We start from the raw sequence: 15202 nt of genomic DNA, 5'->3' as shown, positions 1-15202 counted from the left end.
AGCACTGAGAGGCTTAAAAAGATGCAAGTTTAGACAGCGTGGGTCAAACAGGAACTATGCAATAGCTCTGCTAATTCCCTAAGCTCATTGCCATCCTGCCTCCTTTATTCTCTTCTGGGCTTTTATAACGTGTGAAAGAAAGGGAGAAAGTTAACCTTTTGAATAACCTTAAATAAAATTATCAGTAAAGCGATCTCATGGAAATTAGTGAGAACTTCAGGTAAGTATTGTGTCTTGGTTTCACTAGACTCCTGATCATAATAATAAATTACAAGGAACGTAAGTGTCAGTGGAATGAATGTATGTGGAAGCCATAGACTTCAGAAAGTCAGGATCTTTTAGACACCATTGGCAGTATCCTAATAAGGGCATATGTATGCGTGTGCACACACGTGCCCTTAGATTAGAAATTAAAATTATAATCCAAACTGAGAAATAGGAAATGTTCCACAGCTAGATAAAGGAAATACGTAGCCCATTTCATATACTTTGTCTCCGATAATATTGACAGAAAGACCAATAAGGGGAGTCACAGAAAGAGAAAGACAATCATAAATAAAACCCGACACTGTGAGGTAAAGACACTTTTAGGCAGGGAAACATTATTAATTCTTTCAATGTGAAAAAGTTCTGCTTCATGAAGATGTGAGATGCTACATAGTTACTTTTTTCCTTCCTCCCAGACCTGGACTCCTCCCTTAGCCCTTCAGAGGATCCTCTTGCCCTGAGCACTTTACAGACTGTGGAGTATTGTTGCTCCTGTGCTGGGAGATGTGGGCAGCTGAGTCCCAGCACTGCTTCAAAGTGAGGCTGATTGGAAGAGCAGATTCCTTGCATAAGATCATTAACAATTTCAAACCTGTAGTGATAGAGCAAGGCTCTGTGCCACTTGGAAGCTGAATTGATTCTTTCTGGAAACAATGTATACCTTGCTACTCCTCCCAGGCCTAAATGTAGAATTACAAAGGGCAAAGAGGCATAGGTAAACAATATCACCACAGTGTAAACCATAGTAGCTAAAGCCTTACCAGAAGGATACCTCTCCAAGTTCATGAGAGTTCCAGGCCAAGTTTCACCAGATAGAATGGCGGTAATAGAAGGAAATGAAAACAACTGTGAATAAGAAACCTAGGAATTTTTTACATTTTTATTTTTGCTTCTAACATGAGCCACCTTTCCTTATCAAACCTTCTACTTGATAAGCTAAGAGGAGGAAGAGTGAGCTGAGCCTGCAGTCCTGCCTTGACAATTAACTTGCTCACGAGGTCATTTGGGTTCTGGGGATGCCTGAATAGTAAGATCCAGATCAAAAAAATGTGTTTCATTCAATAGACTGAGGAGTTCGGCTTCAGGTCCAGGTTCTCTAGGTGGGCCTCAACATGAACAAAGAAACCAAGGTTCCCTCTTTCATAAATACACTCCCAGTGTCACTCCCTCTATTTTCATCCCCCTCCCTCACTGACATGCTATTCAGTTCCTCATCTTGGTTCAAGTGTAATTTCCTTATGAATCCTTCCTTAATCTTCCCAGTTGGAGTCTTTATGATATGTGGTCTCCTGAAACCATGTTCCCTTTCTTCAGAATACTTGTCTCAGCCCTTAATTATAAATCCGTTATTATAATTATTTGATTAACATCTGTTTTCTCTTTCTTTTTTCCTCTCCTTTCCTCTCCTCCACCTTCTTCCTTCCATCCTTTCTTTCTTTTTTTTTTTCCCACCGTAATGTCCTAGTGCCTAGAATGTCATGCAGGGATTAATATCTACGTTCAGGAGCTGCATTTCTCCACTGATTCTTGTAAGAAAATCTGACTTTCAAGCCATTCACATCCATATTGCTAAATCTAATGGACTTTTTTTTTCCTTGTCTTCTTTGGCCTCTCGGCAACCTTCAGCAATGCTGACCTTCTGCACATATGTTCTTTCCTTGGCTTCATATTCTTGTTTAGCTCCGACATTTCTGGCTGTTGCCCTCTATTTTTGGTAGGCTCCTGCCAGTGCTTGGATGTTAATCACTGGAGTTTCCCAAGTTTTGGATCTGTCCCCTCGCTTCACACTGCACTCTCCTCCTGAAGAATCTCACCCACATGCATAGCTTCAGTGATTCCCCCATAGGCTAATAACAGATTTAAATCTTTAGCACAGACTTCGCCACTGAGATTTAGACATGAATATCAAAATTCCTATATATCTACGTTGTTTGGATGTCTTAAAGATACCATAAATTCAACATCTACAGAGAGGAACTCTTAATTCATCACCCTTCCTTCCTAAAACTAAGCATTTTCTAATATTTTCTATTTCAGGTAAGGCACCAAGGTATATTCTCTTGTGCAAATCAGAAACCTAAGAATCATATAATTGACAGCTCTCATAACTTACCCATAATAGGTAATATCACTTGTTTTACCTGCTAGCTGTGTCTCAAGTTTATCCACTTTTCTCCATTTCCACCTCTGGAACCTTGGTCCAAATTATCATCCTCTTTCACCTGAACTACCACAATAACCTCATAGATTAGCTCCCTGGAGCCCTATTGACCACCATGCCTCTTCAAATCCATTCTCTGCACAGAAGCCAGAATTAATTTCTTTTTTTCAAAATCGAGGGCTGATGTTGTTACACCACTCCCTGCTTAAAACCCATCAGAGACTGTCTACTATTTATAAAATGAAGACAAAACCCTTCAAAGACCCTATTAGCCTCCCACACAGCCTACCAGACACCTACCTTTCTGGCCACATCTTGTTCCATCCTCTTGTTTTTCAGCATTTCAACCACACTGGGTTCTTTCAGTTCCAGGAAACTCACATGCTGCCTCCCTTTTATTTTTTTAGATGGAGTCTCACTCTGTGGCCCAGGCTGGGGTGCAGTGGCACAATCTCGGCTCACCGCAACCTCTGTCTCCCGGGTTCAAGTGACTCTTTTGCCTCAGCCTCCTGAGTAGCTGGGACTACAGGCACACGCCACCATGCCCCGCTAATTTTTGTATTTTTAGTACAGATGGGGTTTCACCATATTGACCAGGCTGGTCTCAAACTCCTGACCTTGTGATCTGCCCGCCTCAGCCTCCCAAAGTGCTGGGATTACAAGCGTGAGCCACTATGCCCAGCCACTGCCTCCCATTTGAACTTTTCCGTACCTTATGTTTCCTCTGCATTGAACAGCCTTACTTTTCTTTCTTCATTTTACCTTTTCTAATCTTTCTAGCTACATCAATTTTTTATTATATGCTTCTCTTTAATAGCACTAAGAAAGGCAACAATTCTATATTTATATTAGTGTGCTCATTTGATTAATGTCTGTCTGCACCCACAAGACTATAAGCTCAGTGAGCACAGGATCTGGATCAGTTTATGCTCAATCTACTCTCTCCAGAACCTTACAGAGTGATGGGAATATCATGCATACTCAACAAATATTTGAAAAACAAATGAACAAAAATTTCAACAGTTCCATTTTCTTTAGTTATCTGAACATAATAGCAATTTTAGCTTGGAAAATGACACCTCATGTGCACTGGAAAGGACCTTTCAGATGGAATATTTAATGACAATGTATTTAGAGAAGCCAAAATGAATGCTCTAACTCCAAGAGATAAATATGAATCCTTTACCACTGCCTCTTCTCTGAATTCAAGCTTATCACTTAGAATCCATGCTGTGAACTGTTCTTTTCTTCTTTTTTCTTTGTTTCAGATACTCTAATAAAATTAAAAGGCCATTGTCAGCCGGGACAGAAACAATCAGGATCTGAATGCATTTGTATGTATCCAGAAGAAGACTGTAGGTAAGAGATACCCTACAGACTGTGTCTGGAAATAGGGAAAACCAGTCTAGTGTAACCAACTTGATGGAAGAGCTGAGCTTTTTGAAGCACAGACATGAAATAAATGAATTTTCCACATAACTGATATTCCTGTGCTCTGCTGAATTCCTCCTTCCCCATTGGGTAGCAAGTTTCTTAATTATCTCTCAGCCCAGTTCCCTGTTTAAAATGAGATTGTTTATTAAAACAGTCTCATTTTGGTTATAAAGACTTAACTTCTGCACAAGTAAAAACTTTAAACTCAGTTATATCAACACCTTCCTTTTCCTCTCACTCAAGCCCAGGGCTTGGAGTGGGGTGGGGAAAACAGGCAAAAGAAAACTGGTTGGTGAGTGAGCACACTACATTGGCTACGTGCCCCCTGTTTTTTTCTGATCTTTATATGGAAATGCTTGCTTTCCTCTCTTGGGCAGCCATTATTCAGAAGATCTCTGTGTGTTTGACACAGACTCCAACGATTACTTTACTTCACCCGCTTGTAAGTTTCTGGCTGAGAAATGTTTAAATAATCAGCAACTCCATTTTCTACATATTGGTTCCTGCCAAGACGGCCGCCAGTTAGAATGGGGTCTTGAAAGGGCAAGATTTTCATCCAACAGCACAAAGAAAGAATCCTGTGGCTATGACACCTGCTACGACTGGGAAAAATGTTCAGGTAAGTTCCACCATACTAAATGCTCTCACTTAACCTTCATCTCAGCTTGTATATCATCTTTCTTAAAAATAACCTATCCTTAATCAAAATAATTCCTTTATTATCTTTATTATCAAAAATAATTCCTTTTCATTGTAAAAAAAATTTATAAAATGATTTAAACAGAAAGGAAAATTATAATCACCCACAAGTAGAAATAACTACTGTAGTAATGTGGGTGCATATCTTGCCAATATTTTCTCTATGCATATGTACCACCCTTAGGCCCCAGTGGGAAGAGAAACTGTCCTGATCTCATGTTTCAGGCATCTCTCCAAGTCCCAGCTTTGGAGGGCCTTCACCAGAATTGTCTAAGTTTCCTTCTGGTGTTTGGGACTGTCTGAGGCCAATAGTGCTGTCCAGGTAGGACTGGATTTTGCATCGCCAAAGCATCTTCCTGAAATTTCTTTAAGTCTTCTTTCAGTGCCTGGATCAAGCCAAGGCTGACAATACTATTCAAGCAGGACACCCTGAGCCCAGACAGTGTCCCACATGAACCCAGGCACTGTTATACTTTCCAGCTCTCTACTGCTTTTCTTCCCCACCATGCATGGGGTCAGCCAGATGCCCCAAAGAGCTCTGGGGCTCATGCCTGTGGAGTCATCTCTGGCCCAGAACTAGACCCTCATTCTCAGAAAACAGCTTGGTGAACAAATTGCTCCTGCTAGCCAGCAGGGTATTCTTGCTCAAGATTGCTTGAAATTAGAAATCCAGTATGATGCTGACACTCTAATTTGGGGTGACTGTAATTGTTTATAGATAAGCACCCCATAAAAAGATTTGCCCCTGGGTCTCAAACATCTCAGGAGTGACCCTGCATATACTACAAATTTTTAAAATATAAAATTGGATCATACTCTACATGTTATTCTATATATTGCTGTTTTTCACTTACTATGTCATGGAACTGTTTTCATGTCAACATATATTATTCGGCCACATATTTCTCAATGTCTGCAAAAGTCTATATCAGTATTCTATGATTTATTTAACCAATCTCTGGTTAGGCATTTATATTTTTTTCTCCTGTATTTTGCTATCATAAGTAGTGCCATCATAGCTAAATGTATCACAAATCAATCTGTGATCTAAGATTGCATCCTTCAGATATAGCTTAGAAAGGGACATTTCTAGGTAAATATTATTTTTAAATATTTATTTTTTATTGATACAATATATTGGCTCCCTATCCAGAAATGTTTTTGCCATATTATATTTCACTCTAGAACATATAATAAAGACTGCTCTCCCACACTCTCACCAAACCTTGGAGTTATCACTCCTTTGTGCCTCTATCAATTTAATACTTAAGGAGTAGCATTTTATTTCCATTTTCCCTAAATTTACTGGCCATAGACATTACATTCATGAATTGTTTCGAGGCAGGGACTTCACAGCAGTATATTTGCTCCAAGATGAAGTTTGACCCTGAAATAGCCCAACTAAGCTTTATATCTTTTTCAAAAGATGGATTGGAGATTACAACAGAACCCAAACAGTTAGAGATATTTTCTTTGTGGAACATTTTCCAAAAAAAATTATCTTAAATTGGGGTATAAAGTATGCAAAGGAATATTTGCTGAAACCACCTTACTTTTGCAAAAAGAAAGACAAAAACCATATTGTTCCTCCTGACTCTCTTTTGACTTTGTTTCCCAGTGTTCTTCAGCTCAGTCCTGGAAAGGGGAGAGGTCTTCTTACTCAAAACCAGGTCTTTCCTGATCCACTTAAAGTTGATCATCAAGCTTCAGCTCCCTTGACAGGCCACAAGATTGAAACATGACAGAGGGTGGACATAACTGGCATCTTATGGTGACAACTCAGGACGCCAGTATCTGGGGTTTTCAAACTTCGTGCCATGTCTAAACAAGGCAATTCCGTATAAGATACAGAAAACTGGGCCTGATATGCACGTTGCCTAATTCTAATCGCTATTAAATAACTTTTTAGACAAAAACTCTACTATTCATTTTTTTTGATTCTTGATCAACACCATTATTCAACTGACGTCTCTTGCAAACAATAATTTGTGACAGAAGAGAGCTGAAAATATTATACAACATCATTTTTATTTTAAATATAAACTTTTTATCTAAGAAATGTAGTGTAAGAACATTATTGTCAAAAATACATAGAGAAAATAAAATTTGGTCAGCAGGGAAGGTAAGAACTGTTCCCTGACTACACTGTAATAGATAGGTCAGGCATTTAGGGCTGTATTTAGTGTTACCTTCCATTCTTCCTTATTTATCATACAGAAGCAGTCTTCAGAGAACTCTTCTATTGGAAATAATTTTTTTTGCTATCTTCCCACAAATTATTTTTTTTTCAAATCTGCCTGAGTGAAAAATAACAGTTTACAATTTTATTAAAATATCTGTCTTTATTATTACTCCTTTGCTGTACACATATCTAAATCCTCACATATTTGAGAAGTCTAAGTTTGTTTTTAAAAAAAGTACTAAAAACTGTGAAATTAACAGAATGCTTTGGGTAGTCAAACTAACACATGAACATTTCTTAAAAGAAGATATATTTAGGCAATTTAAAATATTTTTTGGTTCTGCACACAATCAGGAAACTCAAAGCATTTTTTTCCTCTAAAGATATGATCTTTCTCTGCTAGCTTTCTTTAATTGGTGAGCAAAAGTAAATGTCACAGAGGGTTCTGTTTGGATTAGCACTATAGAAAAGTATCAATATACAAATGATAGCATTTATGAAGATGGAGAAAGCTAAAAATGTACTTTATACCCAGGCCACTCATGGGAAGTTGGAATATTAGTAATTTTCAGTTCAATTGAATGTCACTTTGATTAAACTGTGTTCTTGATTACATTGTGCTCTTAGCTACTCTTTTCCTTCTCTATCTAAAAAGAAATTTTAAAAAACTTTAAAATAGAACTTCAAAGTAATATGAAGATCACCTTTCAAAAGTTACAACATGAATGAAATCCCCCAGAAGCCTATTTTATAGATATTAAATATTTTATCTGAATTTCAGAAATATCTACCACCAACCAACAGGAAGGGGAAATTTATTCAGCCAACATCCATTTAGCAGCCAATGTGTAAGTCACTGTTCAAGGCATGATGATGGTTTTAAGATGAGGCACCCTTTTTACCCCTCAAATTTTTGGAGGAGTAACATTAGACAATAATTACATGAATCACTTTAGTGCAAGTCAGGATGTGATAAGAGCATTAAGAGAGAGAAATATCTTCTGATCTGGAAGGGTTTCTTAAGCATAGAAGCGTGAGAACTGAGTGTTGAAGGATGAATTAGTAGAGGTGGTGGGAAGGGTCTTTTGGTGCTGGTAGTTCTGAAAATAATTAGGCAAAGAACACTTAAGCTATATCCATACTAAAAGGGTAGTGAACGTGGCCCTTCCAAAAACCTAAGGAACTGATGTCCTAACCAGAGGTGGAATAGTCCCCTGCCTTTCACCAAACTCCATCCCTTCCAACAATGGACAAGAACATTCTTTCCAACAATGAACAAGAATCTTCTCTAGCTGGTTGACAGAGAGCATAGTAAGGAAATGCATGCTTTTCCATAAAATGTTTCTTATCAAGGGCAAGATGCCCAGGCATGTGGTGCATATGAGTATCTCCCTACTTCTTTTCCCTATTTTTCCCCATCAGTTGAGACACATGGGAAAGAATTGATGTCTGCCTAATAAGCTATTCATTCATGACCTCATTGCTAATACTCACACTGACTCAGGTATTTTGGCAACATGAATTATTCCAGGTCCATTAAATAAATTTCTTTTTTGTACACTTATACCTGCACCACAATTCAGAATTTCAAATCAGTTGATCCAGAAGAATTAATTGAGTGCCTTGTTAAGAGCCGATACGACAGATGAGCCACACTGCTCTCCAAAAAAGCACTTATCATCGTCTTGGGGAAAAGACATATGAAAAGCTAACTAATAAGAATGTATACAAAAATGTCAGATATGGTACTGACAACTTTACACCACTAAAATTTAGCTAAATAAAAGATCTGCTTTAGTTCAACCATCATGGAAAGCAGTGTGGCGATTCCTCAAAGAACTTAAAACAGAATTCCTTGAAGGACTTAAAACATAATTACCATTTGACCCAGCAATCCCATTACTGGGTATATACCCAAAGGGATATAAATAATTCTATCATAGAGATACATACACATGTATTTTATTGTAGCACCATTTACATTAGCAAAGGCATAGACTCAACCTAAATACCCAACAACAATAAACTGGATAAAGAAAATGTGGTACAAATATATCATGGAATGCTATGCAGCCATAAAAAACAATGAGATCATGTCCTTTGCAGCAACATGGATGAAGCTGGGAGCCATTATCCTAAGCAAACTAATACAAGAACAGAAAACCAAATACCAAATGTTCTTACTTGTAAGCAGGAGCTAAACAATGAGAACATATGGACACAAAGAAATAACAGACACCAGGGCTGACTTGAGGGTGGAGAGTGGGAGGAGGGAGAGGATTAAAAAACTACCCATCAGGCACTATGCTTATTACCTGGGTGATGAAATAATCTGTACACCAAACCCTTATGGCATGCAATTTACCTATATAACAAACTTAACACATGTATCCCTGAAACTAAAATAAAAGTTAAGAAAAAGAAAAAAGAGAAAATCTGGTCAGACATTGTGGTCCACGCCTATAATCCCAGCACTTTGGGACACCAAGGCAGGAGGATCAGTTGAGCTCAGGAGTTTGAGACTAGCCTGGGCAACATAATGAGACCCTGTCTCTACAAAGAGTAATAGATTAGCTGATCATGGTTGGGTGCACCTGTAGTCTCAGCTACTTGAGTGGCTAAGATGGGAGGATCTCTTGAGCCTAGGAGTTTGAGGGTGCAGTGAGCCATGATTGTGCCATTGCACCCCAGCCTGGGAGACAGAGTAAGACCCTGTCTCAAAAAAAAGAAAAGAAAATATCAAAAGATCAGAATATGGTTATGCTGCTATGAACTGCTTCACTGAGGAGGCAAGACTTGTAGAAACTGGACGTGTGGGGAGAAGTAGGAAAGAGCACATCAGTCCGGCAAAAGAGGCAGATGACGTAGGAGAAAGGACAAAAACTGGAGCATCTTTGGGGTCTTGTTGGGGAAACAGACAGTTAATCTACTTGAAATGGAGAAAGTAAAAAAGATAATGTTGAAAATGGAAGTTGAGGCCAAACTGTGGAAGACCTTGACCTTTGACTAAAACATACATGTAGAATATATGAGCCTATAAACCTTTGTTCAAAATTAATTTGATATACTCAGCTTTGGTAACTTTATCCTTAAATGATTGTTTTAAACCTATTTCATGAACATAAGACTTAAATGAATTACGAAGCACTTTGGTGATTCCAAAAGCAGGCCTCATAGGAGAATCACTCAATTTAACTGCCTATTAAAAATACAGATCCCCAGGCATAACCCAATAATATTCTAGAAAGAAAGAAACAAATGTGATATAGAGTTGTGTTAAAGAGCTCAGGCCTGTGAGTCATGTATTATTTAAATCCTGCTTCTACCATTTACTAATTGTGTGGCAATGGGCAAAGGGCTTACATTCTTTGAGCTCGGTTTCCTCTTCTGTAGAATTAGTATGATAGCCTATTCATATGTTTGTTGTAAGGGTTCAAAAAAATAAAGCATGTAAAGTGCTTGGCGTATTGTGTGACTTCACAGTACATGCTCTACAAATGATAACTATAAATGTACTTAGGCAATGCCAATGTTAAAAATAAAAATAAAAAAAAAACAGAAAGGACAGGCTGAAGACATTGAAGAAATGGATTGATAGAACTAGTGCCTGATTGAATGTAGGCAGTGAGTGAGAGGGAGGTGCCAGAGATAGTGCAAATCTTCATTGGATGTGGACAGTGAGACAGGGGGAGGTGCCAGAAATAGGCCAACTCTTTAAGCTTACTGGCTTACTAGTGCCCTCTAGTCTCTTATATACAGATCTTTCTATTCAATCACAGTTGGGTCTTTGGGGTCATTGCCTTTGGTGGGTTGTTTTGTTGTTTTTGTTTTGTTTTGTTTTTAATTTTTATTTTTTGGCTTTCTCATTCATTAGAGAAAGCTTTAGCCCAAACTTAATTTAACACCATCAAGGAGCTCGCCACCCTAGGGATGATTTAGAGAAAACCAAACCCTAATGTACTGTGGTAAGTCACACTGTCGTCTCTCTCTCTCATTACAGCCTCCACTTCCAAATGTGTCTGCCTATTGCCCCCACAGTGCTTCAAGGGTGGAAACCAACTCTACTGTGTCAAAATGGGATCATCAACAAGTGAGAAAACATTGAACATCTGTGAAGTGGGAGCTATAAGATGTGCAAACAGGAAGATGGAAATACTGCATCCTGGAAAGTGTTTGGCCTAGCACAATTACTGCTAGGCCTAGCACAATTAACAGATTTACCATCCAGAAGAACCAACTCCTACAAATGAGAATTCTTGCACAAACAGCAGACTGGCATGCTCAAAGTTACTGACAAAAATTATTTTCTGTTAGTTTGAGATCATTATTCTCCCCTGACTCTCCTGTTTGGGCATGTCTTATTCAGTTCTAGCTCATGACGCCCTGTAGCATACCCCTGGGTACCAACTTCCACAGCAGTCTGGTAAATTCTCCTGTTCACATTGCACAAAAATAATGTGACTTCTGAGGCCCTTATGTAGCCTGCGACATTAAGCATTCTCACAATTAGAAATAAGAATAAAACCCATAATTTTCTTCAATGAGTTAATAAATAGAAATCTCCAGAACCTCTGAAACACATTCTTGAAGCCCAATTTTCATATCTTCATTCAACAAATAATTTTTGAGTGTGTATACAGGATGTCAGGTACTGACCAAAGTCCTGAGAATTCGGCAGATAATAAAACAGACAAAAGCGTTTGCCTTCATGAAGCATACATTCATTTAGGGGTAGACACACAAAAAATGAAATAAACAGATAAAATATGTAGCATGTTTGATGGTGATAATTGTTTTGGAGAAAATACAACACAGAAGGGTGAGTCTCATCCTTAATTATCATCTTATGGAAGGAAATATTCCATAACAATAAACATCACTGTAAGGATGATTGAGCTCCAGTGGAAATTATCTTGTTTAAAGTTGTTAAGAATAAACTTCTGGAGTTCTAGTCTCTCAGAAAGTAGAAAAGAGATTCCCTTTGCCTCAACTAAAGTGCACCATAAAGTTTTAGGCTGAAGTGTGTGATGGATGGAAAATTGTCAGAGAATTTTGAAGGAATAATTTTTTAAGGTAAGTCATATCTTACCTTATTATTAGGCCATACAAAGCAGAAAACAGTTTATTAGAGAGGCTAGGGTGTCAATTTGAATTGGAGAAGAGAGGCATCTTTGGAGCAGCAGTTCTCAAATATTAGGGTGCATTAGAATCACCTAGAGGGTGTGTGTGTTCAGATAGATGCCTGGAACCACCCCAGTTTCTAACTCAGTAGTTCTGGGGTGGGGCCTGAGAATGTGTGTTTCTAACAGCATTCCAGGTGGTACTGCTTATGATCATCAGGACATCACATTTTGAGCATACCGAATTTAGAGATGGAGTCATCACACAGCTAACTCTGATTAAGTAATTGATCTCAAAACCATAGCCAAACTCCAAGCAGGTGAGTGGAAGCAGATTCCCTTCCAGCAAAACTCACTGGGATCCCCACCTCTTGGAAGGAGGCTGTGAGCCACAGCTACCTGCCAACCCCATCCCCAGACCTTATACATGCAGCTCCTCCTCCATCTCATTGATCATAGGATGTCTGCAAAATCTAACATACATCATAATATTAAAGGAGGAGAATGGGGAATGAAAACACCTATAAACAAAAAAACATTTTCCTGGTGTAACAGAGGTTGATCATGACCTTTTCTTTTCCCAGGAGTCAGTAACCCATCTATTTCCCAGTCATACCACCCCACTCCCTTCTCACTCTAAGTGGTACAGGCCACTCCTGTAAGCATCATAAGCCTTCAGCACACCTGAGACATCAGCTGAGAGCAAAGAGGTATTAAATACTCCCACATCCTAAGGAGAGTCACTAACAATTAAATCAATAAACTTTCCCTAGGATTGAATTGGCTCTGTTTGACCCAACTCTCATGCCAGCTCTACAACTTTCCAGGCTATAAAATGGGACTAGATGAGTAGGGAAGGGAGTCATGGGAATCTGCAGCCACAGGAATGCGGCGTTCACAGCGGAAGTCCCGTTCTTCTCCTAAGTCCATTCTCTCCCTTTGGTGAGGAGGAGGAGGATGCTGAAAATGTCCACTGAAGCCAGGCGACCAAAGTCCCAAGACAATTAGTTGTAGGGTGTGATGAAACCACCTTTACTAAAATTGTAACAGTGAGAAAATTATGTCTGTGAGAGAGATCTGATCTAACCAACCCCCATCTTGCCTTTAGCCTTCAAACTACCCTTAATTATTCCTGAGCTTGGGCCAAGCTAACTTTGGGAGACATTTAATTTATAGTTTAAATGATAATAGCCCCTCCCCCAAACTCAACGGCCTTTGTAAAGCTAATGAGAGACCACCACACTGGGAGGATGAGAGGAAACTGAATTCTGCTAAGGTGTAGACATACATGATTATCCACACATTATTCCAGATGCACAAGATGTACAACTTCCACCAATTACTCCTGCAAATAACATCACTATTGTAGAACCTAAGATTGGCCTTTTGAGATGTCTTTTTGGGTTTTTTGCATCTGATGACCAATGGCTCCACCTGGATCCACCAACTGCTCCTGTGGCCCCATCCAAAAGTGACTCAGTGAACAAGGGGACCATTTCCCACACTCCTGTAATTGCACTCCCAACCAATCAGCAGCAAGTACCCATTGCCTAGCCATCCTCCCTCTTCCCCTAAACTATCTTTGAAAAATCCTAGCCTTTGAAGTTTTAGAGAGACTGATTTGAGTAATAATAAAACTCAGGTCTTTCATTCAGCTGCCTCTGTGTGAATTAAGCTTCTTCTCTATTGCAATCCCCCTGTCTTGATAAATCAGCTCTCTCTGGGCAGTGGGCAAAATGAACTCATTGGGCAGTTATAGTGGGGTTACCTACAATATGGACATATGGTGCTGCCCTAGCTTGCTGGAGGCTGTGGAATCTTATAGCTGCCACTTAGCACCTGGGAGGTGCGAATCCACACTGGGGCGGTTCTCCCTTACGTGAGCTAAGACCACTTCCTGCCTAGCAAGTGCTGAAGGCAGGATGCTTACAAGAGTGGCTTGCCCCTCTCTCATAGTTGCAGTCTGACTAGGGAGAAGATGGATACAGCCCTTTTCTCCATCTGCATCCCATGGCACAGGGAAGTAATGAAAACTTGGTGGCTCCTGTGGAGCACAGAGAAGAGGCAAGGCCAGCACTGGCACTGGAGGGAAGAAGGAGATGAAATGAAAATCAGATATGAGATTGGAGACTTAAACTGGACCAACTTTCAAAAAACAGAAAGTGACCGGAAATCTGTCTGATCTGTGCCAGAGCTAAGGAGAATGGAATTTGGTAGACCCTAGTGAAAGCTGGAGCTGCCATAACAAAGTCATGCAAACAGAAACATTTTGTCTCACAATTATGGTGGCTAGAAATCTGAAACCAAGATGTTGGCAGGGCCATGTTTCCTCTGAAACCTGTAGAAGATAATCCTTCCTTGCCTCTTCCAGCTTCTGGTGTTTGCCAGCAATTTTTGGCATTCCTTGGCTTATGGATGCATCACTGCAGTTTCTGCCTTCATCACCACGTGGCTGTCTTTGTTGTCTTCCTTCTGTCAATATCTGCCCAAACTTCCATTGTCTTATAAGGATGCTAATCTTGTTAAACTAGGCCCACCCTAAATGAGGCAGGAGAGTAGGGTCTAGAGGTAAGGAACATAAGGCCAATTCATGATTTACGCTGACTTCCTAGAACTAAAGCAAATGGAAACGCTTCAGTTATGACACGAAATAGCCTCTCCATTTACCTAGCGTGTACATGGAATAAATGACTTTGTAACTTTACTTCATCCTCTTTATTTCCATAGGGCATACACCAAGTAACCAATGGAAACCTCTAGAGGGTATTTAAACCCCAGAAAATTCTGTAATGGGGCTCTTGATTAGTTGGTCTTTTTACCACTTCAGCTACCTTTGTTTCAAAGAATTTTTTGAGTGCACTAATCCATTAAAGTTTGCATTAGGCTGATTTGCATATTTGCCAGCTGAATTTTTACACTCTGATGTTAATATTAAGATAGCAATTTAGCACAATAAGTGTTAAGAGCTAGTGACAAAATTATCAACATGAAGTGAAGAACAAAACTGAAACATATTAAATATCTGGTATTTGGACCTCCAATCTCCAATTCTGTCCTCGAAGATTAAATAAATTCCAAACAAAGGTAAAAGCTTTATCTCTTTGGCTATTAGAGATGAATACTAAGTCTTCGTGTTTGCAGCTTAAGTAACTGGAAATCAATTCAGCCTTTTTTAAATATGGATTTGAATTGTTGATGGTTCTGCAATATATTGACAAAATAAGTGAGACCCCAGCTTAAAGAACTTTATGAATAGACATGTTATGTATTTCTGATGTCCTGGAAGCAAAGACACAAAAACAATTCTAAGACTATGATTTTAAAATTCCAGTCCTCTGT

At 39.1% G+C, this 15202-nt stretch overlaps 1 protein-coding gene across 4 annotated transcripts in view; it reads left to right on the top strand.

The window, feature by feature from the left end:
* Nucleotides 1-13513, top strand: part of C6 (complement C6) — a 136967-nt gene extending 123454 nt beyond the window's left edge. For all 4 annotated transcript variants that reach the window (XM_054488958.2, XM_054488960.2, XM_054488959.2 and 1 more), the window contains 3 exons: nt 3697-3787; nt 4240-4481; nt 10744-13513. In XM_054488958.2, the coding sequence (XP_054344933.1) occupies nt 3697-3787; nt 4240-4481; nt 10744-10925 (515 nt within the window). In that variant the 3' untranslated portion in view covers nt 10926-13513. The remainder of the gene's footprint in view (nt 1-3696; nt 3788-4239; nt 4482-10743) is intronic.
* The last annotated feature ends 1689 nt before the right edge of the window (nt 13514-15202 follow it).

Source organism: Pongo pygmaeus, chromosome 4 (assembly GCF_028885625.2).
Source record: "Pongo pygmaeus isolate AG05252 chromosome 4, NHGRI_mPonPyg2-v2.0_pri, whole genome shotgun sequence".
NCBI lineage: Eukaryota > Metazoa > Chordata > Mammalia > Primates > Hominidae > Pongo > Pongo pygmaeus.
The sequence above is the reverse complement of the archived record's forward strand: the minus strand, read 5'-3'. Positions and strand labels throughout refer to the sequence as shown.